This window comes from Aethalodelphis obliquidens, unplaced genomic scaffold (assembly GCF_003676395.1).
Source record: "Aethalodelphis obliquidens isolate GAN/ISIS:26980383/991018 unplaced genomic scaffold, ASM367639v1 scaffold94, whole genome shotgun sequence".
NCBI classification, from domain to species: Eukaryota; Metazoa; Chordata; class Mammalia; order Artiodactyla; family Delphinidae; genus Aethalodelphis; species Aethalodelphis obliquidens.
The window spans coordinates 688,704-716,288 of NW_020838038.1; the positions used below are offsets into that span (position 1 = coordinate 688,704).

Genomic DNA, 27,585 nt, shown 5'->3' on the forward strand with positions numbered 1-27,585 from the left:
TGCCATATTAGGGGTCTGACGCTGTATAACCGATCTACTGGCGACAGCTCCTTCCCCAGCGATGCAAAGCATCTTTCTGTTCCTCCCTTCCATTTTCACTGTTGACGAGATTACAATAAGATCATTTGCATACTTCTTTCTTTCCACTAAGAGGTGCTTGACTACCCCAACTCTGGCCAACTCCTTCCACCCAAACCCTGCCTAATAGACAGACCTACTTGCCTTTCCACCGACCCATCAGCCCCGAATGAAACATCATTATTCAGTGGTTAGTTATATACCAATCCTACCTGGGAAGTTGCTTTGTACCATCTAATTCTAACCCGTCTTGGGCACTGAAATCCTTTCTAACACCTTAATGTCAAGACATTCCTTAAAATACCCGAGGACAACAAATTGGATTTTTCCAGACTTCCCCCATCTGTTTTGCAACCACTTCCATATGGCATCTCAAACTCCCCTCCCCGTCCTTGCCCGCCCGCCCGCTCCACTGCAGCTCTCTCGTGCTCAGTGAGGTAAATATGATGCCCGCAAGGGCAGGAGGGCAAAACTTTATTTGATTAGCCCCACAATAGGCATGTGTGTGCTCATGCCTTTGCAGGAAGGCACATGCATGTGGATACGTGTCATTTCACAGCACACTCGCGCACAGCCGGTGTCACAGCTAATTCCCATAGGCTACACATTCAAATCCCATTATACACCAAAGGCGGGCTGGGTGCTACTCACAATGAACTAGCAGCATACACCGGAAAACCTGATGCTTTAACAACAGACAAGGCGAACAGACCAATGGAAATTTCTGCACACCCAAGTACGGAAAGGTGAAAAACAAGAACAGAAAATGGTGTGTTCCCAGAGAAAGAAAACGCTCTCCTAGATGCTAGCGTCCACTGTGTAAGGAGGACATTTTCTTTCCCCTGGGAGAGCAGATGCTTCCGAGATTCAGGCAACCCAGTTCTTGAGCCTCCATCGACTGCTCCAGCAATCTGAGAAATTAGCTGAAGGGCATTTCGTTTCTTCTTCGCCTCCACAGATATCATGACAAGGATTAACGACGAACAAGCTCACCCCATCTGAGCCCCACACTGACAAGGGCACAAAGGGCCCTTTCCTTTCATGCTGTCTGCTGCTATCTTGACCACATATGATACACAGAAAAGAAATTTCAATGAAGGCCTCCAAAGGGCTACTTTAATTCTTTCCATATTTCTGGCTCTGGGGCATTTATGAAGACCTTAATGAGCTGAACAGCCGAGTGCAGCGTTTAGTATCATCGTACTTTCACCGAACCCATCCAAAGCTCCCGAGTCCTGGTCAAACTCTGTACCCCAGACACCTCCAATCCACATGTGTAATCGCTCAAACCACCTTACCTTGAAACGTGGGTCTCCTTTCTCTCCCGGCCCCACTGAAGACGCACATGCGCGTCCATGACTCACCAGCTGCTGAGAAGGCTCCCACAATCCGGTGGCGAGACTGTGCCCATCTTCTGCTCTGCATCTTTCATCCCAGGAACTGAAGGCATTTTGCAACATAATACCAGTGTCCAAATATTGCCAGCCAGCCCATCAGACTCTATCTGCCTTGAAGAACTACCCTGAAGGCCAGGTGTAAACCCTCCTGGTGGGGAAGCAGCCACCTCTGGAGTCAAAAAGCTGCCTTTGCACAAGTCTTAATGGTCGTTGGCCACCGCCTCGATCCCTGAGAGCCTCCACTCATCTTCATTTAGAATTACATCCACCCTGCAGAAACCCAAGAGGAAAAATATGAAAAGTCAAAGTGACCCCAAGAGGCCACTGCAACCCTGAGATGTCAGTTTCCGTAAAGTCTCATCTGCCTGTCATCTCAGGGTATGAGGTGCTCCACCCAAGAAACATTAATCTCATCGCCATCATCTATGACAAATCTTTCAAAATTTCATTATTTACTTCCCTCCCTGATCAACAAAGCATCTGGTAACCTAAGCGTTTTTCCTCTCTAAAAACCAACTACTATACCAAGTAGTAAGACGGTGACCCCCTCCTGGGAGCTATGGAACTTTTTATGGGCTGTTTGGCCCTACGCCAACACCCCCAAACTCTCGTACTTTGAGTTCTTGTGCTTTTGGTAAACTAGTTCTTCTGACTCTTCCTTCATTGTCCGATGGTGGTGCCCTTACAAGCTATTGTCAGACTTTTTAACCTAATCCTGTTTTATTTGCTTCCCTCATCTCTACAGGGTAGAAACCAGATGAGTGAGCTTGTGAGCCTCGTCGGGGCGCCAGCTCGCACACTCCGGTGCGCCCACGCGAACGGTGGCCCTGGAGAGGGGACAGTGCACAGTTGGCTCCACTCGGTACAGTGGACAACGAACTAATAAGCTCCCCTGGCAAATGCATGGGCTTCGTGATGACAACTCTAGCTGCATCTCTAGATGTCTTTTTTCCTCTTCTTTATTATTATCTATGTTCTGGAGAGTTCCCAGATCCCCCTCCTCCACCACTGTAAATTGAGACTATGAAATAAAGTCTGGGTAAGTGAAATGATGCTGCGAATTAGATAAGAGTGCAGACGCTTTGGAGAGTTGAATCTCAGCTTGCCCGTGTGCAAGCTGTGCGGCCTACGACATATAAATTACTTCCTGGAGCTTGGGTTTCCTCGTCTAGAAAATGGGGATAAAAGCAGTCCTTGATGGAGCAGATGGTCATGGGAATGAAATGCCACGATATGTGTAAAGTGCTTGGAACAGGAGCAAGGCTGCCTGGATGAGAATCCTGGGCCACCTCTTACTATTTGTGTGACTTTGGGCAAGTTACTTAGCCTCTCAGAGACTCAAGTTGTTCCTCTGAAAAATGGGGGAAATGGTTAACACCTAGCTCTCAGGGCCACTGTGTGACTGAAATGACTTAAGATACATATATAAAGTACTTCTAATAGTACCTGCAGCTTGTAAGCATTCAGTAGATGTTGGCTAACCTTATTGCTATTATATGCTCTGACTTTGAGAATGATTACTAAAATGGCCACAGATTCATCCTCTCCCTGCATTCACACCCTTGAAATATGACACTGCAGATCTCCCATCAAGCGGTGGAGCTGATTTTCCCACTCCTTGAATCGGAGCTGGTCATGTGACTTGCTTTGGCCAACGGACCATTAACAAACACTATGCAGCAGTGGCTTGGAAAAGCGCTTGTGAACTGGGACCTGCCCTCTGTTGCTGCTCTTGGGAGCCCTGTGTCCACCCTGTGAACAAGCCTGAGCTAGCCTGCTGGAGATAAGAGGCCACGTGGAAGAGAACTAAGGCACCCTAGCCAAGAGCCATATACCCTGACTAAAAGCCTGCCAAGAGGCAGACTTGCGGCCCAGTCATGAGCTGACCCGCCTGCTGGCCACAGATACACACATGAGGTAAGCTGAGCCAGTCCACAAAGAACTGCCCGGACGATCCACAAAATGATGAGCCAAATAAATGGTGGTTGTTTTAAGCCATTAAGTTCCGAGGTGGTTTGTTACACAGCACAAGCTACCTAAACCAGGCCTTCTAGAGTTTAAATGCAGTTCCATGTACTATTCTTACTCCTGAATCCTTGTCTGCCAGGCTTTGGTGGCCAGCCTAAGAAGTGGATGCTATGAGGCATTTTACAATACACACACACACACACACACACACACACACACACACACACACACACATCAAGCCCTGTGCCTTGGCTAACCAGTTTTTCTAAAGAGAGCAAAACCCCCTCAAGACATTTCTATTAAAAACAGCTTAAGAGGAAAAGCTTCCTGGTATAATTATAGACACACAGATGGGATCTAAAAGTTGGAACATAACAAGCAGAAAACTTTGTGGGTGGAAGGGACATTAAAACATAGTGCGGGTTCTCAACAATTACAAGCTTCCACTCCTGCAACTTGGGACTGATTAGGCCAAGGGGCTAGAGCTGGCTCACAGCCATGGCCTCTGAAAAGTTGGCCTCAGCTCTTCTCACTGACATCAGCCTCTTCTTGTTGACTTCCTCTACCTGGAGTATGCATGTAGGCTTTAGATCCTATATGATCCCATGTGGCCGTCGGGGAGCTATGTTACCATGCGCATCTGAGTCTTATCTACCAAGCAAAATGCTAAATTCTTCGAAAGCAGAAACGTGTCTCCATCCCTCACAGCACCTAGTAAAACTCCAGGCACAAATTAGGCGTTCAAGAAAATCTTATCAGATTGCATAAAACTAGGTATTACAGTTTTAGAAATTCAGCGGTCGTTACATAAAAGAAACTCCCCATCTTAGAAATGAAGACATATTTTGCACCCATGGAGAGGCGGCACAGCAAGAGAGACTAAATGAGAGCACACACTCTACTGCCAGACTGCCTGGGTTTGAACCATTACCCTCCGAAGTACTAACTGCACCTCAGTTTCCACATCTGTGAATCATGATACTGTCATGAGGAAGAACCGAGGTGATAAACAGAAAGCACTGTTACGATACCACAGAATACTATTTGGCAATAAAAAGGAATGACCTTCAGACACGTTACACTCAGTGAAAGAAGCCAATCACAAAAGATCGCATATTACATGATTTCATTTATACGACCTTTCTGGAAAAGGCAAATTCATAGAGACAGAAAGTAGATTTGTGGCTGCCTGGTGCTGGGGGTGAGATTGGGAATTGACTGTAAATGGGCACGAGGGGTGAGAGGAATGTTCCACAATCAGATCGTGATGATGGCAGCACAATTCTGTAAACTTACTCTAAAGAAATCATTGAATGGTACCCTCAAAACAGGTGAATTTTACGGTATGTAAACGACACCTCAAGAAAGCTGTTTAAAAATATGCAAAGGACATGTGGCCCGGAGATGGAAACAACCTAAGTGTCCATCATCGGATGAATGGATAAAGAAGATGTGGCACATATATACAATGGAATATTACTCAGCCATAAAAAGAAACGAAATTGAGCTATTTGTACTGAGGTGGATGGACCTAGAGTCTGTCATACAGAGAGAAGTCAGTCAGAAAGAGAGAGACAGGTACCGTATGCTAACACACATATATGGAATTTTTTTAAAAAATGTCATGAAGAACCTGGGGGTAAGACAGGAATAAAGACACAGACCTACTGGAGAACGGACTTGAGGATATGGGGAGGGGGAAGGGTGAGCTGTGACAGGGCGGGAGAGAGGCATGGACACATATACACTACCAAACGTAAGGTAGATAGCTAGTGGGAAGCAGCCGCATGGCACAGGGAGATCAGCTCGTGCTTTGTGACCGCCTGGAGGGATGGGATAGGGAGGGTGGGAGGGAGGGAGATGCCAAGAGGGAAGAGATATGGGAACATGTGTATATGTATAACTGACTCACTTTGTTATAAAGCAGAAACTAACACACCACTGTACAGCAATTATACTCCAATAAAGATGTAAAAACAAAAAGTTCTAAAATTAGATTATGGTGATGGTTGCACAACTTTGTGAATATACTAAAAGCCACTGAATTGCACACTTTAAATGGGTAAATTGGTATGTGAATTCTACGTCAATAAAGCCATTAAAAGACAAAAAATTAAAAATTAAAATATGCAAAGGGTTTAGAGAACAGTGCCTGGCCGAGAATGAGCAGTACCTAAGTGTTTATCAGATCACATAAATAAGCCTTGTCCTTGGGAAAACCTAGGCAGAGCAGGGTTCCCGAGGATGCAGCCTAGCCTCTCTAACCCCTTGTTCACCACACCTCCTCACCCCGGGGCGGCTAAACCCAGGGATCCTCTTCCCATGAGTCCAGGATGCTGTTAAGCCCACCATATGCGTCTCTTTGGGTGCTACTGTCCCTCCCACTGCCAAAATGCTACGCAGTTTATTAAATGTCTCTTGTGTATGTAGCTCCCGATGCCAAGCTGTGTTTTATTATACTGAGCCAACTGCTCTTAGGCAAGGTTTTTCAGGGGGGAGGGGGAGGTGTTGGGGGGGGAACGATCACATTGTTGAGGGAGGGAGATTCCTTAAAACCATGACTCCAGAAACAGCTGCTGATTACTCACAGAAGCCCACACATCCCTGCCCTTGACAAATGTCAGGCCACAGGGTAGCTTGAATCCTGATCAAAGTCTGGACAACAATACCCTCTTGGGCAGAAACAAGGAGGGAGCCGAGGAGCAACGGGAGAGTTCAAGAAACTGAAAAGGGAAACGGGATGGGAGAGAAGCCCTAGTTTGAAATAGATTTACACCAAGGCTCTGCCACATAGGCAAGAAGAGGGGAAGTTTAATTTGCAATAAGGCCCCGGAACAGACAAGAGTCCCAAACATACAATTCTTCTCCGCTTGTGGCTTTAGCATACCGTCCCAAACCATCTGCACGGAGTTCTCACTCCGCCCTGTTTTATCTCCTGGCCTTCATTATAAACTGGCCCAGTCACTCGGTTCCCATCAGGTCACATGCTCAGTTGCTCTTCAATGCTGGTGGAGTCGATCTTCCCAGCCATTTAGCGCCTCCATCCAAATTTTTTGAGAGGGGAAGAAATATGACTCCATCTCCCCATAGCCTCTTCGTACTTGGCAAACCGGATACCTGGAGTCCTGCCCAGACCTAGTAAGACCAACCCAGTTCCCCCACTCAATGTCAATATGCATGCAATCATTCAAAGGTTATTTACGGAGCACCCACACGTGACAGGACCTGGGCTCCCTACCCTAGCAGCTCATCTAAACTTGAGCACGCATCAGGATCGCCCGGAGAAACGGGAAAACACGAATTCCTGGACCCTACCCCCCGAGCTCGTAAGTCAGTAAAAGTCAGCATTTCCAACCAGCTCCCAGGTGATGCTAACGCCACCGGTGTGTGGACCAAACTTGGAGGAGCACTGTTCTAGGAGCACAGCTGGCCTCCAACAGCCACGAATGTCTTGGTGGACACAAGACACGCACGTGCGCACGAGTGTGCACAAAACACAACTATAATGCCGTGTAAAACGTGGTAAGTCTTAGCCTGAGGAGAGACCCAGGCAGCAAGTGAGGGAAACGGAGAGGAGAGGTTGGGCCGAAGCAACACCTGTGTGTGCACGTTATGTCTGTGTGCACCTACCTCCAGACGTGAGTGCTTTGCAGGCAAAGACCTCATCATGTTCATTTCTCTACTTCTAACACCTAGTACAATGCCTGGGACACGTGCTCGATGGAATGTTTACGGAATGAATGAGTGAACGAATAAGCAACCATCCGTTGAACTGTATGTAACAAAAATCGCAGGTCCTGGTAGTGCATTTCTCTGCCTTGTCAAAAACCAGTGTAGCAACAAGCACTGAAAGAGCACAAGGACTGTGCCTAGAACATTCTGTCCTGGATCCCACAGTGAGCGTGACATATGTGGTTCCTGCTTTCCTAAAGCTGAGAGTCTGAGGTTCCTCTGCGGGTGACGTTCTCCATACTTGAGTCCAGAGCACACTGCATCCACCTCTGGCTGGAATGCCACAGTCCCTGGATCTGAATCCTGGCTTGCCGGCTCTGGGTCTTAGGGTAAGTTACTTAACCTCTCTGTGCTTCTGTTTCTTCATCCCTAAAATGGGGATAAGAGTAGAAACCCTGTGAAAGGACTAGAGTGCAGATGGAGATGCACTTAGAACAGTGCCTGGTACCTAGAAAGTGGTTGTTAAGTGCTCACTTATTTTTATTATCATTATTATTATCATCATCAAAAGCTGACACGCTTAGCAGCACAAGATGCTATTCGGCTTATAAGGTGTGAAACTGAGAAGTGGGGAGATAAAACAAGCCTTCCGAGCCTGGAAAGGCCCAGCCCAGCCTTACCGCTTCCTTCCTCCACCCTTGTTTTTCCTGTTCACCCCCAATCGGCTCTCGCAAAAGCTTCTGGAAACACCCGACCCGTTCAGAAATCAGGGCCATTGCCGCAATGGCTCGAGTCCAGGCCCAAGCTGGCAGGGTCAGGCAAGACGGGCCCCCTCATTCAGCGACACACAGTGCACTTGTCACCCTTCTGGAAACCAGTGACTCCAATGTAAGTCTCCTGCGAGGTGGCAGCCGGTGGGTTTTGGCAAAGCACACAAAGGGCGCATGTTCTCTCTCCCAGCAACCCAGGGCACCCAGGAGAAGGTCTACACGCGGCGCCCATTCAGGCTTTCGCCTAATTAAAATGGCATCACCACTTGCCATGGTGGGCCACTTCTGCCAGCTGCAACTGGTTCTCTCCCCTGGAGCTTTCACTTCCTGTGTTCACAGTTTATTGATCCCCACCATGGAACTGAGGACAATTAGATTAAAAGATAGCAGCTCAGCCCTCTTCCCTCTCTCCCCTGCCCTGAGATCCCGGGTCTGCAGACAATTATTTGCCAACCGGCTCAGAGGCCTCGCCACGGGCATGTTTTTATAAACCTACAGGCCAAATTCTTCTGGGTTAACAAACGGACTTCATGTTATAATTTAGCATAAGGCCTCCCAGGGGCCAGGAGCTCACAGTTTACACAAACCAAGACACTCTTGGCCTGCCCGCCTCGAAAAGACAGTGTCCAGCCTGGTATCTGGCCAGCCGAGACGCCAGGTAAGAAACTGGAACTCACATTCTCTCTGCAAATTCTACACCCCTTCCTCTCAGGAGGGGGCTACTTGCCTGTAAATATCTCCAGGAAATTCTGTGAGGGGCTCGGTTCTGCCTGCCTTGGCTACAAGCTGAGCACCACCCTCGATCCATGGCTCAAGGGCCCTTTAGCGAGGGGTTCAACTGGCACAAGAAGCAAAGGCAGACACACTCTGACTTGAGATTTACAGGAACCGAGCAACAGCGTTTATACTGTTTGGGATGGGAAGTGAAGAGACAACAAAAGAACAAATGACACCTCAGTAACTCCACTACTACTGCGACCTCCGGTCCTTTCTTTTCACCCTGTGGGATTTATTCTTTTATCCATTTGCTCATTTGTTCATTGCACTTTACTCAAGTACCAAAGAGACCACATAGGGCATCACGGCTGACGGCAGAGGCTTTGTGTTCAAGCAGACCTGCTCGATTTCCGGTTCTACCGTTTGACCAGCTGTGTCCTTGGACAAGTCATGTGGCTTCTCTAAGCCTCGGGTGCCTAAGGGCAGTGGAGTACAGTTGTGGGAGCTAAACGCCCCTATGTACGTAAAGCACCTGGCACAGTGCCCCACACAGGGGTGAACTATAGAATATGTGGTGATCGTGATGATAATGTGATGATGATGAGAATGAGGAGGAAGATTAGGAGGAGGAGCAGGATTCCACTCTGCTCTCCACTGGTCCCCATGATCCCCTCTCTTCCGGTACCCTCTGTGATGGCCAAATTGGACCCATGGCTAGAAAGAAACCCACCCACTCCCCAACCCTCATCCTCAAGCTTGGCGCTCAACCCGGTAAGGGGAGAAACCAGCAGGGACCCTGTTGTAATTGAGCATAAAATGAAGGCCTTTCATTGTAATTTGCCAGCTGACCACTAGACGTGTTCCAGGCAGAAAACAAACCTCAGGGCTTTACACTCTTCTCTTCACTGAACATTCAGTGGAAAGACAAGATTCAATCGCCATGAGGCGCTTGTGATGGAGCCCACAGGTGCCTTATGAGATTCTCTCGTGCTCTCGCCAGGTTCTGTTCTTCTCCATGTGTTTTCATATCCTTCGGTGCTCATAAGAATCCTAAGCAGGGACCTGGTGGAACTCATGTATCAGCTGAGGAAACTGAAGTGGACAGAGGCAATACGCCACTCCCAAGGTCACACGGCTGTCACCAGAACCTCAGTCTCCTTACACCAAACTTGCGCTCCTTTCCCCCAGGAAACATTCAGCTGCTGAACTGAGCTTATGAACTCCTCACCAGCAGAATGAGAGGATGGATCGCTTGTGAGTAGAATAGGGGAGAAGCCAGTAGCCCTGAGTGTAGGTATCAGGGGGGCCCCAGAGCTAACCTACATGAATGTGCATCTGGGATTGGCAATGGCCAGGGACACTGACAAGATGGTATCCATGAAAAGTTCTCAACTTGCCTCCAGCCCATATCTTCTGTGGCCCCTTCTGCCCTGAGTTTATTCCTTCATGCCAGCCCACCCAGTAGCTTCCCTTATGTGGCTCTCCAATGGCTAAGGCATGGATAACCCAGCCTAAATGAGCTCCAATGACACCAAATAGCCTAGGAAATGAACAAAGGTCCAAAGACTCAGACTTGGGCTCCTGAACAAAAATGTGCCCACTCTGCTCCCTCTTAAACCAGGAAGGAGAGGTAATTAAAGTCTCAGTTCATTCCATAACACAAAGCATACGGGGCCAGTTAATGCCAGACAAGAAGACATGCACTCCATGGTGCACGTTCATACACGTACCACAGGGTGAGTGCATCAGGGTGACTTTAATTAAAGGCTGCCTGCCACTGTCCTCTTTAAGTCATTGTTCCACTCCTTGATAGCTTTGTCCCTAGACTGCAAACCACCTGAATCATGTTCCCCAGGACCACGGTAGGATTTCAGCTTCAGTCTTTCCCTCCTTCAGACTAATACACACCAGTACAGCTCTGATGAATTAGAGACCCTGGGGCGAGCAGCAGCCTCCACAGTGAGTATGCGCATCAGAGGATGACTTCCTTTAGCAGGAGTTCCTAAACACTGCTGTGCCGTGCCCCCTTCGGCAGGCTGGGGAAGCCCTCCTCAGAATGCTTTCTGCGTAAAATAAAATATATAGGCTCACAGAGCAACTCAATTATATCAAAAATGCAGTCATCTGAATACTAAACAGAAAACTGGTCATAGAGTATTACGTGTGCTCGTTTCTCTAACACATGAAATAACAAGATCTAATGGTGAGTCCAATACCACCATGATTGTGAAGTAATGAGCCTATTTTGAGATCTCTCTAGGAGTTGTAACACAATACATAAATGTCTATGATTTCTATTAGCAACCAAGTCACAGCTACACTCCTGTGGTTTATGGCTTTATTCAGAATGGAAGGAAATGCCAAATTTCAGGTTAAGCTTAGTGAAACTAAAGATGTCATTTCCTCCCAAACTTCGTGAATTCTATCCACAGACCACTTTAGGCAGGGCCATTCCAGGTTAGGATCAACTCTTCTCCCAGAGAGAGAGGCTACCCTGATGGATTGCTGAAGAAGGTATGGGTGAGCCATGCACACCAATAAGGGGTGTGCCAACAACTAGTCGTTGTTGGAGAGGGTAGAGGGACAATTTCTAAATACTGAACTGAGCCCCTGACAATGAAGAAAAGATGATGTTCTGGGGCATGGCCTTACAAGCATGGTGAAACCACAGCTAAAACAATCCCAATGCAGGGGACGCAGAGACCTGCCCCGGTAAAATGAAAGAGGGAGGCTTCTAACTCACTCACTTGTTATCCATTATATTGTTTCTCTTTGTATTAAAAGAACTTTCTAGGCCAGTGATCAGGCCTGCCATGCCACATCCTTGGACAAACTGTCCAACCCACCACAGCCCAGAAAAGGTATATATGTAGGAGGGTGACTTCGGCGGCCACTGTTTATACCACGTCCCCACCCCTCCTCATGCCACGGTTGATTGGATCAAGAGTGAACACCAGCTTCAAGAGCAGCCTAACTACTGACTGGTCAGCAGCCGATGATATGGCTTGATTTTTTGGGGGGGAGGTGGGGGGAGAATCTGGGTCAAACGGCCTCTCTTTCTCATGCTCTGCTCAAGAATAGGGACTGAGACATACTGTAAGGAGGCAATTCTAAGTGGGAGTCAAAGCTAAAAGAAAACACAGGAGCAAGCCAGACTTTGGCTCAGGGTCATAAGAAGGAAGAACCCAGAAAGAATCTGAGTCCAACTAATGGTGGAGCACTGCACTGGAGACCATGAGCCCCAAAGATGGGCCTCTAGGGTGGGCTCAGATTCACCCTGCCTTCCACTTCTGTCCGCAAAGTAAAATCCCGTGAATGGAATTCAGAGGGTTCATGGGGGACAAAAAAAAATCACATTTTAATTTTCACTAACCTGGAACTGAAACTTAGCATCTTCTTCCCCTTCCTCCGGGAAGCCTCCCATAAACTCGAAGATTGGGTGAGGTGCCCCAACAATGTGCTCCCGAGCCCCTGTCCCCTCTCCTTAACAACATAGGGACAATGTTCACTGTAATGCCTACATATCTATCTGTATCTCACGTCAGACCATAAGTTTTTTGTGGGCAGGAACCCTGTTGGTTCATAATTTTATTGAATCCATCAATGAATGAAGTTTCTACAGGAAGTCATAGGTATATAAAAATAATTTAATGATGGAAGCTTAGTGACCAAGCCACAGCTCTAAAGAGGAAAATAATGGAGCAGATACCAAACCCTATAGGAGAATATTAGAATTAAGGCCTCTCACGTAACAGTTGTTAAGGCAATTCAGTTCAATGAACGTTTACCGTGACCTACCGTAGGTCACACCCCCTTCCCGTAAGGATTTAACTAGTATGAGAGAGTAAGACACGGAGAAACATCTCCAACACAATGCATATACCATGAGATACATACTGTCCAAGATAGATCATTTGGGGGAAAACTACCATTAGCACTAGAGTCAGATGACATATATCCAAATCCCGGCCCCACCACTTATTACTAACAGAAACTTACAATAGGTGATTCTCCTTGCTCCTCACACACACTCCCCAGCCCTTTGCAAACTGCCTAGATTAGCAGGGACCTCAACAAAACAAACAACCACACTATAAGGGGCAGAGGAGATTGGAGTTTGCCTCCAAATGTGCAAGTAAAAATAAAACACCTTGCATTGATAGTTCATCTATGATAGCCTCGTTTTAGCTGGAACAATGTTCTTCACCCCTCTGCAACCTTTCCACTTATAAACATTGAGCCTCTCAGCTGGGAAATCTGCCTATCTCTCAGATCAAGAAACCCTGTCCAAGACCATCCAGTCCAAGGCCAATCAGTACAGAACAGTGAGTGTGAAGCAAAACTGAGAACCCAGGCACTGGATTCCCAGGTGGTCAGACCACTAGACCACACTGCACCATCAGAGCAAAGACAAACACGAGGGTTGCTCCAGGGCAGCCTTTGTTTATGAATGTGTTTGCAGCCTTTCTGAAGCCCTGATGTCCTAATTTCTTTTTCCTGTTTGCAACTTGTGAGCATTTCTATCTTCCTTTCCCCTTCCCTAACCTATTTATATGATCGCTTTTACTCTTTTGTTTGAAATGGATTGTACGAGCAACTAAAGAATCAAATGACAAAAAAAAAAAAAGGAAAGAAACTTAGACAAGTTGCTAGACCAAGCCTCCATTTCCCTGTCTGTAAAATGGGGCTAATGATGCTTATCTCGTAGAAGAGTTAGGAAGATTAAATGCAACCATTATGTGAAAGGACTTGGTACACTAACTGGTACATAACATTCATTAAAGGTTTAGATCTTTTCCCTCATATATAAAAGCTTTTTAATTGTACATAGTCAGCAAGGTGGTGGTAGCGGTAGAAAACAGGAATTCGCTCTGTGGCATGTTACTCCTAAATCCATTCCACCCGTGACTGTGCTGGAACCAACGTTTACTCTACTTGGAACAGGCCGGAAAGAAGGTTTAGGTCAGTGTCCGAGAGCAAAACAGAAATACAGCACGAGCCATATATAGTAATGGTAACTTTTCCAGGAGTCACAGTAAAAAAAAAAAAAAAAAAGAAAAACAGGTGAAATTAATTTTTTCTTTAACCCAGTATATCTAAAATATTATTTCAATATACAATCAATATAAAAATGTATTGATAATATATTTTACATTATTTTTCTCATACTAAGTCTTAGAAGCCGGGTGTGTATTTTACACGTACAGTGATCTTCCAGATACGTTTCAGGTGCTCGATGGCCACGTGTGGCTAGGGGCTGCTATACTGGTCTAGCTAGCACGGTGAGAGCTATGGGGATCGCCCCACTGGAAATCAGACTGTCTGCATTTTATTTAGACAGTGGATAAGAGCTCAGACTCTGGAACCAGACTGGGTTCGGAGGCTGTCTTTGTCACTTACCAGCTGTCTGACCTTGGGCAAGGGACTTTACCTGCCTGTGTCTAACTTCTTCATCTGTAACAGGGCAATAGCAATACCAGCTTCCAGAGTTGAAGAGTAAATGAACTAACACATGCAAAATGCTTAGAACTGCATCAGGCACGTAGTAAGCTTTCAATAAATGTTAACTAGTGTTATTATTACAGCTCCAGAGGGGGGCGGGAAGAGATTAGCAAAGAAGTATAAAACCTATAGAGGATTAGAGGTTAGCTACTTCCCTTGCGGTGTTACCCAAACGGAGTAGGCAACTCTGCTGTCCTCTCTTACAGGCCAGTGCAAGTGAGAAGCCCGGTACACAGCGTCCCAGAGGGAAACGGTCCCTTGAAGGGTGGCGGGCCCTCAAGTTTGTAATCGAGAGGCAATCTGAGGAGCTATGGTTCCAATTAGGAAGGCAAAGCTGGCCCCAATACCACTCCCCACAGCTTGGCAGGAAAAGCCATTTGCAACAAACCAGACCATGTCTCCCATTTTCTGTCTTTGTTTCTCTGTTCAAACATTTGTAAGTCATTCTGAATTTGGGAGAGGCAGCAGCAGCAACTGTTTTAAAAGGCAGAGCCAGGATCAAATGAAGACAGGCCAGACACACAAGTGGTCAGGGGCGTTAGAAGCCAGAAGACAAACCATGAAAAGAAAGAAGAAATTAAGAGTGATAAAATTAGCGTCTGCTGAATACAAGCAATCATGTCTTCCTGGACATAACCTCTGATTCTCACAGATGAAGAGCTATCTGCATCTCTAAAGTCCTGATGCTCAGATACATCTACTTCTCCTCCCTGGCATGCCTCGGCCAGGCTTCAACAATATCGTCACACGTCAATATAGACACCTCCGTTTTTATTTACTTTTTTCTTGAGGTATCGCTCACATACATCTTATTTGTAACCACTCCTCTGACCTCTCTCTCCATAGATTAGCTTTGCCTGGTTTTGAACTCCATATAAATACGCCTCCCTTCTCTTTCCGGCGTCCTCGAGCACGTACTTAAGCAAATGATGGAAAGGGAACGGGAGAAAGTGACCAAGGACACAAGATCTGTCTCATTTTTACAACCTGATACCCCAACAGGGCACCAGCAAAGCAGCCCTCGAGAGGATGACATCCCGACAGCTCCTCTCAGGTCCACTGACTCCAATGCAACAACACACTGTCCTAGGCCTCCCAGGTGTCCAAATCCACTGCTGGTATTGCTCTGGAGGACGTCATCCACAGCCAGCAGGTGCTGAGCTGCAGCATAACACGATTCCACTGTATCTGGGGAAAGGCGAGGAGGTGTTGCTTCTCCTGGGGACCTCCTTTTCAGTCGAGCATGCAAGCGAAGAGCTGGGGACAGCCAGCCTGGGTTTGAAGCTGGCTTGGCCACTATCCTGGCTCTGTGACCTCAGGTAAGTTTCTTCACTTCTCTGTGCCTCAGTGTCCTCACCCGAAAAATGGGGATAGCAACAGTACCTACTTCATCAGGCGTTGTAAGGATTCAATGCCTAGAACAGTGCTTGAAACGTGGTACTGCATAAAGATGAGCTATTCTGATTCTTATTCTTATTATTCTTATTCTTATTAGACAATATCCTTCATGCCTTCACGCGAGACATCTGAAGGGTAGAGTATAGACCAACGAAGGTGCAATGTACACAAACACCTGCACACAGGTGTACAGACAGGTGCGTGCGTACACACATATCCACGCATACAGATCTGCACACACGCATGCATGTGCTTGCACACGAATATGCACCTTCAACTCCCCTCATCTCAGGATACAGGTGACAAAAACCCTCCCAACCTTCCTAAAAAGCTCCTGCTCATTAAAACCCAGAGGCAAAAGATCAAAGTAAACAGAGCGTAAAACGGGGGGAGGAACCTCATTCACAAAGGAACATATCTGCCATAAGCAGGTCTGGGGAACGCAAACGTCTCACTCCCTGAATGCATGCTGGGTTCACTCGTGCTCAGATGACACTGTGTGAGCTGGAATTCACAAAATGGCCCTAAAATACTGGCGGGAGACACGACTTCCGGCTCCAAACCAGAGCGGGTATTCATAGGAGGAGAAAGGGAAGTGCGTTATTCTCATTCGCACGAGAGCAAACGCTAGATCTAAAATCCACTCGTCCCAGGATATCATCTTAGGAATTCCATCCACCTCTAGAACTCCATACCACCTACAAGATGTCCCAAAGCCCCAGGGCTGGAGAGAGATGGGTAAGTGGCATTCGGCAGCATCGAGGAACATTTAACAGCTGTGAAGATTTTTTTCCTAGACAGCACTGAAAATTCTCAGAGGTGCTACGAACAAAGTAAGAAACTTTCCTACTAAAACATTTTCTTTTCTTCCTTTTTTAAAAATAAATTTATTTATTTATGGCTGCGTTAGGTCTTCGTTGCTTTGCGCGGGCTCTTCTCTAGTTGCGTCAAGCGGGGGCTACTCTTCGTTGCGGTGCGCGGGCTTCTCATTGCGGTGGCTTCTCTTGTCGCGGAGCACGGGCTCTAGGCACGTGGGCTTCAGTAGTTGTGGCACGCGGCTTCAGTAGTTGTGGCTCGTGGGCTCTAGAGTACAGGCTCAGTAGTTGTGGCGCACGGGCTTAGCTGCTCCGCGGCATGTGGGATCTTCCCAGACCAGGGCTTGAACCCGTGTTCCCTGCACTGGCAGGCGGATTCCTAATCACTACGCCACTAGGGAAGTCCAACATTTTCTAGTATTATTACAAATCTCCCGTAACATATTTCTCTCGGGCATCTCACCCAGGAGGTGAGCATGGAACGAAAATATACTGTTATACTTACTGCCCAAGAGGGTCAGAAGGAAGCAACTCAAAACCCAACCTTAAAGGTCAGTTCAACAAGGGGCAGGGGTTGGGGGAGGGGGTCGGGGTGATGGGACAGTGATGGAGCTTAAAGACTCCTGAAACCCCAGGAAGGCCAGGTATTTATTGTATGAAATTTTAAAAGGCCTTTCTAAGCAGAAATAGTTATACCTCTTTAGGACACATAAGGAAGAGCCTCAAAGAATTTCAGAACTAGCAGTTTCTTCTTGTTTTATGATTAAAGGAGAAAGGACTAAAACCTTCTCATTCTCATTCTCTCTCTCTCTCTCTCTCTCTCTCTCTCTCACACACACATCCCCAGCCCCTCGCCGTGTGCATGTGACCACAGTCCCAATTGTATTGTTGACTCAAAATCTTGCTAATACTGTGTCTATCTGTTCTCAAGGCGTTGATAGGAGCCAAACTGACTTGGACTTTAGCCACAGCATGTGTAGAAAGACAATGAAATTTTATTTCCTTTTCCTCATCATTAATGAGCTTACTGGCTCAAAGTGCTTTAAAGTTCTCCAGAGTAGTTCCCTAGTTTATAAACATTCTAACAGCATCCCCAATAAAAATGACCATGTCCACCTGTCTGGGCCTCAGTTTAGAAGAGTGCATAAGAATTAGGGAACTGATTACCATTTAATCTCTTTCAGTAAAAAGGAAAAAGGGCAACCAATGCCCACAGGTGCTAGTGAACAGAGGCGAATAATTTCATAAAATTAAAAAGGTATGCCTTCAAAATGAGAATCTTGTGACCCTAATGCCTAGCGGACACAGCCTGACTTTTTGGCAGGCCGGGCTGGGAAAATTCCTAATCCCAACCTAAAGGTGAATTAATGAAAAATCACCCCTTAGCTCTTTACTTTCTGAAAATAACCTGAGATCAGGACACTAGACACCTAATGCTGGCCCTCATTTCAGAAACACATGGAGGGCTTCCCTGGTGGTGCAGTGGTTGAGACTCCACCTGCCGATGCAGGGGACACGGGTTCGTGCCCCGGTCCGGGAGGATCCCACATGCCGCGGAGCAGCTGGGCCCGTGAGCCACGGCCCCTGAGCCTGCGCGTCCCGAGCCTGTGCTCCGCAACGGGAGAGGCCACAACACTGAGAGGCCCGCGTACCGCAAAAAAAAAAAAAAAAAAAAAAAAAGAAACACATGGAGACCTTCTCATTTTGCAACTGTGCCCACCCAGCTTCTTGCCACCCAGCAGACACCAACTGGCACCCAAAAGCTTGGGGCAAACACATCATTAAGGCACAAATTAAAGCCTGCTTTCCTTCAAAAGAGTTGGCGATGTGACTTACTGATTACATTTCTTAGGACAATAAAAGCTGTTTAAGGCAGCTCATAAACCTCACGCCAAAAAACTTTTTTTTAATATATTAAGCCTAATTTGGCTATACAAACAAAAACAATGGAACCATTAAAGAGGATGTTACAGAAGAATATTTGGTGACACACAAAGATGTCCTTGTTCTAATAAGTGAAAAAAAGTCAGTTAACAAAGCAATACGTAGATTATAAGCCCATTTTATTAAAATGTTGGAAAAACCCTGGAGGATACACACTAAAACATTAAGAGTGATTCTCTTTGGGTGACAGATGTAGGGATTACTTTTATTATTTTATTGTGTTGATCTTTCAAAATTTGGTTCATTGTGCAGGTCTTAGGCTTCTATACTAAGAAACAAAAATTTAAACGCTGCTACATTTAGTTTCACCCAAGTCCTAACTCTGCCGAGAGTCCAAGATCAATAGTTGGTTGAAATTCTTCCCTACTACAATCTACAACTGCACACGGTGGATCTCACAAACACAATACTGAGCGGAAGAAGTCAGACACAAAAGCGCAGCAACTAAATGATTCATTTACCTAAAACACGAAAACAACACTATGATGTCAGAAGTTAGGGCGGGAGTTACCCTTGGGCTAAGCGAGTCCTCAGAGCATGATTTAGTGTCTTGCAGTGTTTCTAGTTGTACTTAGTTGGGGGGGAGCTGGGAGGGATGAATCTCTGGCAGCTCATGTGGGCCACCCAGGCCAGGAGTCCTGTGTAAAAACACCTGACCTACCCCCTTATAAAAGACAGATCTGGTGGCCAAATGACATGCCTGCTGTGCCCTTGGAGCTCTGATCTACGCCAGGACCAGCCAACAACACGCACATCCGAAATTTCACACACACTGTATGAATCTGGATTCCAGTACAGGTACCAGGAAGGGAGTGTTTCCAAACTCGTTCTTCTCCACACTTGGGTTCCCACTGGCTGGCTGTGCAAAATCACAATAAATAAATGAAACAGGGATGAACACACACACACACACACACACACACGAACAAATGAAGCTTTTGCTGTCATGTTGCAAAAAACACAAGGACAGCCAACAAGACAGTTCTGGATGAAAATAATGCCTACAGGTTCCTGAACGCTTCTCAGCATCGGTTCCCAACATTCTCACACTCAGTGTCCAGGCAGCTGGGAGGATTTGGGGAATTGCAATCTCCCCTGAACACGGGGGGACTGAGGCACAGCCCTTAGGGTAGTGATTCCTGACCTTGGTTGTGCGTTATGATCGCCCAGGAACTTTTAAAAATCCCGATGCCCAGGCCCGACCCCAAAACAATGACCTTTAAGTCTCTGGGGGTGGGGGATGGGATGCAGGCATTAACATTTTTAAAACCCTCCAGATGAATCCAATGTGCAGCTAAGGTTGAGAGCAACGGTTTAGAGCAGCACATATTAAACCTTAATGGGTGGGGCTTCCCTGGTGGCGCGATGGTTGAGAGTCCGCCTGCCAATGCAGGGGACACGGGTTCGTGCCCCGGTCCGGGAAGATCCCACATGCCGCCGAGTGGCTGGGCCTGTGAGCCATGGCCGCTGAGCCTGCGTGTCCGGAGCCTGTGCTCCGCAACAGGAGAGGCCACAACAGTGAGAGGCCCGCGTACCGCAAAACAAACAAACAAACAAACAAAAACCTTAATGTGTCTCCATCGCATAGGAAAAGTCAGATTCTGATTCAGTAGGTCTGGGCGGGGCCCGAGAACACGCTGCTGCTGGTGCTTTCTGCTCCTGAACCCCACCTGGACCTGCGAGGGTACAGACCACAGCCTCTGAGGCTGCACGCGACTTACTGAGTGTGCATTTCAGTAAGGCAGAGGGAACGCTCCTCCAAAGATCTTCCCTAGCCCCTTATGCCCACGTACACACAATGGGATTCCAAGTCTGCGTCCCTTTGGACTAAAGCAGATGTGCGGGAGGCTTCTGCCCTCCTCTGCTTTAGAGAGAGGCCAGCAGAAGTGGAGGACACCAAGTGTCTGGAACGTCAAGTCAGAGAACGGCAGCCGGCCCCCTCCCGGCTCCCGACCCATTAATCACTAGAGGCTGCTCGAGAAGTGAGGGCTCCCTGCCGTTTGGTGGTTTGCGAGGGCCTTCCCTATGCCCCCCGATTTGACAAGATATTAGGCACAAGCCAGACCAGAGTCTGCATTAATGAGACCCACATGGGACTGCTTAAGAGTAAACACTCACTTAATCCTATGTAGCTGAACGGTCTCACAAACGAATTAGCTGGTGGCATCCACTTAGGATATATGATCCAATTTATACTATGATTTCTTTCGAAGGGCTGAACTGATTTTGACACATATAAAAATGTGGTTTCAATCACCCACAATTGCACCGTTTGAACAAGGGGGAGAGAAAGGCTTTTAAAGGGCCCAGACCTGAGGGGAGCCAATAACAAGGTGAAGTGAAGGAGACTTGCACTGGTGCCGGGATGTCAGGGGGACCTTCGGGCATCAGTACTGCCCTCGAGGAGCCCAGGAGACTTTCCTCTCTGCTGCTCGGTCCACTGATCAAACAGGCAGGCGCAGCCCGGAGAAAGAGCTCAGAGACTTTCTCACCGCCTCCTCCCGCAGACTGAGTTCACGTCCATCGACAGTTCAGGGCCCTCTCTGTGTAACTGAAAGGCACTCAACTTGTGGGAAGCGGGCAGGACTCTGCCATCGACAGTTCAGGGCCCTCTCTGTGTAACTGAAAGGCACTCAACTTGTGGGAAGCGGGCAGGACTCTGCCAGGCCGAGGATGGCCACCCTAAGACCAAACAAAAGCTAAGGGGTTTATATGCCCCAAGAACCTCCATCCTGGCCTCAGCTAATGACGCCAAGGGGGAGAAATGGCGGACGAGGCAATTCATGAATCTTTATCCCCTACTCCTCAGCAGAGTCCTTAGCTTTTTCTCATCCCATTGTCACAACAGTCATAGGAGGTGGGTAATATGATTAGCCCCTTTTCACACAGGAGGAAGCCGAGGCACAAAGATTCCAGGCAGTGCAACTCCAAAAGCCAAGTAGGAAATGAATCTCGCTGTGGACGCAGGCCTGGGGGCTGCGCCCTCGGGCCTGATTCCCTGGGCTATGTCTGAGGCATCACGCTGCAGCCTTCGGGACAGCCGCCTAACTGCTGAGATGGGGCTTGTGCCTGTGTTCTGTAAAAGCTGTGTCCCACAGCTGCCCATGTGAAGGGGCGCCCAGTGCCACGCAGCTGGGGTCCGTCTGTCCATCTAAGCGCAGGAAACACGGAAGGAACTACTCTCTGTTGTTATGTGCTTCGCACTGGGCTAGCGACTTTCCTATCTCTCATCCCAATTTTTATAAGGAAAAAAACAGGTACAGAGAAGTTATATAACAGTTTTTCAATGAAGAGCATCTGGGCCTAAATCTGGTGAGTGTTTTTCCCATTCTGCAGCTCCACTATAATGATGCTAAATAATGATCTGAACTGTCTGTAGCATATTTCCTTGGAAGAGCACGAAACGTTCATTTATTCTCTCACCATGAAAGTTCCTTTCCAGTCAAATCAAGTGCCTTGAGGATCCTCAAATAGGCTGTGGCAAAGACTGCTGTATATTCATTCTCTGTTCCCTTTTCTACCCAGGCACTCAGCTGAGACACATTTCCCAGACTGCCTTGCAGTAAAGCAGAACTGTGTGAGTTCTGGCCAATGGCACGTGGGCAGCAGTGACATGTTTCTCCTTTAGGCCTGGCACATAAAAGCCTGCTGCACAACTCTCCATTTTCTCTTCTCTCAGCTGCTGGCTAGATTCAGATGCTCCAATGCAGGAGTGCAAGTCCCCAGGGAGTGGCAGAGCCACAGAGCAAAGGAGCCTGGGGCCCTGAATGCCTGCATGGAGCAGAGAACTCCCCGACAAACCCACACCAGACCGTAACAAAACAAGAAGTAACGCTTTACTGCATTACCCCGAGGAGACTGCAGGGCTTGTTTGTTAGGAGAGTTAACCTACTCTGACTAATACACAGATCAGACTCATTTCCTATTTCTTGCACTTTTCAAAATCTTACCTATTGTTTCAGTCAGTGATTTCCCAAGCGTGGTCCCTAAACAGCAGCAGAAACTTGCTAGCAATGCGAAACCTCAGGCCTCACTCCTGCCTACTCAATCAGAAATTTGCTTCTGGGATGGCGGGAGTGGGAGTCCAGTCATCTGTGTTTTAGCAAGTCCTGCAGATGATTCTAATGCACGCTCAAGTTGGATGCCCGTTGGTTTAAGTGAACTGAGATTTGCTAGTGAAATCTACGAGGCTATCTCCAAGCCTCATCCAGCTCCTCCCCCTCTGATTTCTGTGCGCTCCACTCTTCTCTACCCTTAACTGCACAGGCTTGACCACACTGCTTCCCTTGTGCTTATCCCAAATACCCACGGGTAGAGACCATCTCCCTTACCTATTGGTAAATGCTGGAAGGAAGGGAGAGAGGGCCATGCCCATGATACAGAAGAGGGTAGTACAGCCAAGTCCTTGGTCACCCCCATTCAACGCATGGAAAATGTTAAGTACCAAAAGACCAGGTGATGTGTCAGGCTGTAATTCAGTAAAATGCTCGCTTTGGGAGGCCTGAGGTCATCACAATTGCAGAGACAGGACACTACTAAAGCCGGACTTTCTGGGCTCAAATCTGGGCTTTTGTACTAACTGGCTGTGCAATTTCAGGCCAGTTATTTAACCTTTTGGTCTCTCGGTTTCCTCACCTGTAAAGTTGGGATAAAAATGGTACTTACCCTCACTGGGATGAGGATTTAAAGAGGAACTGTGGGGCTTCCCTGGTGGCGCAGTGGTTGAGAATCTACCTGCTAATGCAGGGGACACGGGTTCGAACCCTGGTCTGGGAGGATCCCACATGGCGCAGAGCAACTAGGCCCGCGAGCCGCAACTACTGAGCCTGCGTGTCTGGAGCCTGTGCTCCGCAACAAGAGAGGCCACCATAGTGAGAGGCCCGCACACCGCGATGAAGAGTGGTTCCCGCCTGCCACAACTAGAGAAAGCCCTCGCACAGAAACGAAGACGCAACACAGCAAAAATAAATTAATTAATTAATAAACTCCTACCCCCAATATCTTTAAAAAAAAAAAAAAAAAAAAAGAGGAACTGTGTCCGGTGCTTAGAACAATGCCTAGTGTAAAGAAAGTGCTCTATGAGGCTAGGAGTTATATCCTAGAATGACCTGGGCAAGTCACCTCTGAGCCTCAGTTTCCTCACCTATAGAATGGGGTGTTGTAAGGATCAATTGAGATGGTGAATGGTAGGGACTGGCATGGACGGGGGGCCAGGTCAAGGGCTCAGGGGTTCCCTCCCCTCCAAACCTGCCTTCTTTGCAACTTGAGGTCTTGTTTGTGCAGTGCTGGGGGGAGGGGGCGGTGGGGGGAGAGAATACACGGGTACGCATTTCCAGGAAAACAGGGTGCAAGTCACAGAGGGCTTGGCCTTCCTGCAGGGGTTCGGGACTGGAGCAGGAACTGACCAGACTCCCCAAACCCCTGCTTCATTTCTAAACAAGCAACAACGACGGCACCATTGCCGATGACCCAGAGAAATCTTTGTCCAACTGCGAGAACCTGGGCACGGCAGTTCCAGAGCAAAGGTTAGACACAGCTCTCGTCAGACTTGTTATTACTGGATTCCAAAAAGGAAGGGGGTTGCTTATTTATTACCTCCTTCTAGCTCGCCTCTTCCTGAACTGAGGCGAGAGAGACAGGAAGACGAGGAATTTCCTTCTAAACTTTTTTCCTTTTTTAAGATGAGAAGCAAATTTACAAGGTCAAAACCCCCCACAACGTCTGCCTAGGGTTGGAAAAGCAGGCAAGACGAGCCGGGACGTGGAAACTGTCAGCATTTTTTCTTCTTCATCCTCCAGCTTCCCTCTGACCTTGGGGTCCTTTTTTCCTTGAGCTTTTTGACTTAAAAACTCACAGAGGGGGAACTGGTAGACTTAGAAGAGGAATTTGGCGAGGTCTACCAAAGCCAAAGATACACACAGCCTCCGACAAGCAAGCCCACCCCTAGGTTGACTGTGATCCACAGTGAGTTTAATTTCACCGAACTTGTTTCAATGACAAGGTAACTGCGTGTCAGTGTAAACTATGTCACCTTGTCACTGAAACAACTTTGATGAAATAGTGACTCCTCTTAACCATGGGGAACATATTCTGATCTTTTCTAATGTGTCTGATTCTATTTCCGATTCGATTCCACTTTTTTCCGTGCCAGTTACAACCCCTTGGTTTGAATTCATGACCCATCAATGGGTCACAACGCACTCTGAAAAATCCTGCCCTGAAAAAGTAGCACCCAGCTGGTGCTAGGTCCGGGAAAGATAGGGAGACCATGCCGCAATTCATCGAGGATCTGAGAGGTGTGTTGGCAGTGGAAGCCGTTACTCCAGGGAACATAGTCTAAAAGAGCCGCAGAATCGAAGCCACGAAGTCTGTTGTCGATCAGCGCCGCCCCTAACGATGCATACGGCATCCAGCACCTCGTTTCCAACTCTACGGGGATTCTCAACACTCTCCCGTCTCGCTTGATCGAGTTCAGGCAAAGGCTGCTTTGGAATAAATTTTACTGGTTTGACCTTCTCTGTACATCGCCAAGGAGAATGTTGAACTAAAAGAGGATATTTCTTGAGAAAGGCCTATCTATTGTGTAAATGGAGTGATTGATTTCTAAGATTTCTGTCCTCACAGCCAGAGTTAGAACCTAACAAATAAACGGAATCATATGGCTGGAAGGAGTCTTAGACCAGCGCTCCTCCAATGTTAACATGCAAGTGAATCCCCTGGCGATCTTCTTAAAATGCAGCTTCAGGTGCAGGAGGTCTGAGGCAACCCAGTGATGCTGGGCTGAGGACAAATCTGGGAAGGGCAAGAGTGATACCTAAGCTGCCATTTTCTTTAAAGATGGGAGAGCTGTCAAGGCCGAGGGATAGAAGGGGCATGGCTCACGCTCCCTCAGCACTTTGCTAGGACGAGAACCTGGCTTGTCAGAGCTGGGCTTCGGTGTTGGTCCATTCATCTACAGCAGGTCACCGCTGCAGGAAACACCAATCCACCTAACTGGCCGTGCCGTTTCTGGCTGCTCCAAACTGACAGGGCAGCGCTGGCCTATGGTCCTCTGAACTCTTGCTTCTCAAAGTGGGGTCCACAGACCAGGAGCATCACCATCACCTGGGAGCTCCTCAGAAATGCAGAATCCCAGGCCCGCAGCCCAGATCTACTAAGTCAGAATCTGCATTTGAAGTAAGATCCCAGATGACCCGCACGCATGTTACGGTTGCAGAGGCACTAGCCTTACCGATACACAATCTCGTGTACTCGACGGCGATCCTCCGCAGTGTCACTGCCTCGGAGTGTTGTCAGCACTGTCTCAGCAGGGTGGCTGAGAGCAGTGTTTTGATTTCATTTTCCACTCCCTGAAAGGTACAGTAGAGACGCCGAGTGGAACATTCTAAGGCCACGAGTTCTGTTGGGCCTCATTCAGAGGCGGCAAGACAAAGTGCCCCGGTAGGCTGAGAAGCCTCTGTTGCCCTCCCCCAGGGCTTGCCCGCGGGGCCGGCAAACGCAGCTGTCAGGTTACCCTGAAGAAGCTTGGCTTCACCAGAGTGAAGGCAACAGGAGCTCTAGAACCTACTCTAAAATTAAAAACACAGCATGGTTTAACAGCTGGAGACAAACAGAAAGTGCAGCAACTCCTCTCAACTATACCTGGGGTAGACCAAGCTAATGACTCAGGGCACTTCTTAGTCAGTGAATACTGAGCCTCAGAATCCTTCTCAACACAGTGCTTCCACAACCGCTATCAAAAGATGAAGACGGGCATGCATTTGAAAACTTGACTGCCATCCCTGTTAAGGTAATGAGTTATCCCTGAGCTTCAGGAGACCAGGTTTCTAGTCCTGGCTTTGCCACTCAACAGTTGTCTGACCTTGGACCGGGTCGTTGACCTCTCAGCTCTCCTGTTTTTCCATGTGTCAAGTGGGAAAACTGAGATGTAAGAGCCCTTGAGTTGGAGAAGGGGGTTGTTTCTGGCAGAGAACCCAAGTTGACTCTGCTGGACGTCTTGGACTCTAGCAGGTTTTCCTGTCCGCCACGGCTCATTCTTGCTGTCTGGCAATGGTGACCCGGGCAGTCAGCTGGGTGTCACATTCCAATACCTGAGAAAGTCCAAGCCAGGTGCCATATTGCCGTAGCGGCTGATCACCCAGTGGAAACTGATGGGGGAGCGGGGCTTGATTACTTTAGCCTACGTGTTTCCCTGAAATCTTCTGGCCAAATGGCTGTAGTATATAATCACCATAATTTTATTTGAAGTCAGTTTCTAGATATTCATATATATCTACAATGTAAGTATCCAGATACAGACCATTTCCAAACACCCAGCATTCCCCACACCCAGCATCCAGGATGCCTGGAAAAATGTGTGCCCAAGAGGACACCATGAGAGGGCAGAACGGGTGTAAACTTTGCCTTCAATTTTATTCTTAAACAAGCTCACCTCTGTATTTGGGATGAACCCCCTCAGACCTCACAGCCTTCTGAGAGACACAGTTCTGACTCTGATTCCATACCTGGCCCCAACATTTTTATGCCTCCAATGCTGTAGTTTGGGTGATAAAATTGTAAGGTTAAGGCTTTATGCTTTCCAAAAAGGAACACAGTTTTGCTTTTCATGTTAAGGTCACTCTTCATGGGTGAGCAGGTACGTATTTGCTAGCAAGGATGTTCCAGGGGCTTCCAAATACATGAGCAGAACGGTGCATCCTGGGGAAGGCATGAGGCCTAGGGCGTGTTCGCCTCATTTCTAAGGGAGCAGACTGGCAGGCCCGAGAGGGGGCTAGACACAGTAGCCTGTGAACCCCTCCACCGTGTGCAGGATCCCATGCCGACCAGATAAATCCCAACGGGTTCCTTCTAAAGGAGCCCTTGCCCACAGGCTGGCCAGCTTGCTGAATGGTGGGCCCACAATTCCGGGGCTGCACCTGCACCCCCGGCCCCCGGGGAACACAGGCTCCAGCCGGCGGCGGGCAGGGCCTGACTTTGGCCCTTCTCTGCTTAAGAAATCAGAGAGGGAGGCCGATTTTTACATACTCCGACCTTCCCCTGGCCCGACCTTCCCCCAAACCACCAAAGGCGGTGAGTTCATTAGGCCCTGCGGGGCAAGTCTTGGTGTCGGTGGAGCCCCGCAAGAGCTCTGGGGAGAAGTGATCCCTCCCTACACCCCAAGCAAACAGCTCCTGGGAAGTAGCTTCTCCTCAGCTAAGCATTTCCCCCCTCTACCCTGCTCCCCACCGACCCCGAACCTCAGCATGGAAGCAACTTCACTCTAAAAAGCTTTCAGTCACACACACACACACACACACACACACACACACACACACACACACACAC

At 47.9% G+C, this 27,585-nt stretch overlaps 1 protein-coding gene across 2 annotated transcripts in view; it reads right to left on the reverse strand.

The window, feature by feature from the left end:
- The window catches only part of NHS (NHS actin remodeling regulator), a 349,152-nt gene that overhangs the window by 262,727 nt on the left and 58,840 nt on the right, over nucleotides 1-27,585 (reverse strand). The window contains exon 1 of one of the 2 annotated variants that reach the window (XM_027095755.1): nucleotides 1,443-4,527. The exons of the other annotated variant lie outside the window; for it this stretch is intronic. Coding sequence (XP_026951556.1) covers nucleotides 1,443-1,503 — 61 coding nt within the window. The 5' untranslated portion in view covers nucleotides 1,504-4,527. Of the gene's footprint in view, nucleotides 1-1,442; nucleotides 4,528-27,585 lie in introns of those variants that run through there. 2 annotated transcript variants of the gene reach the window in all.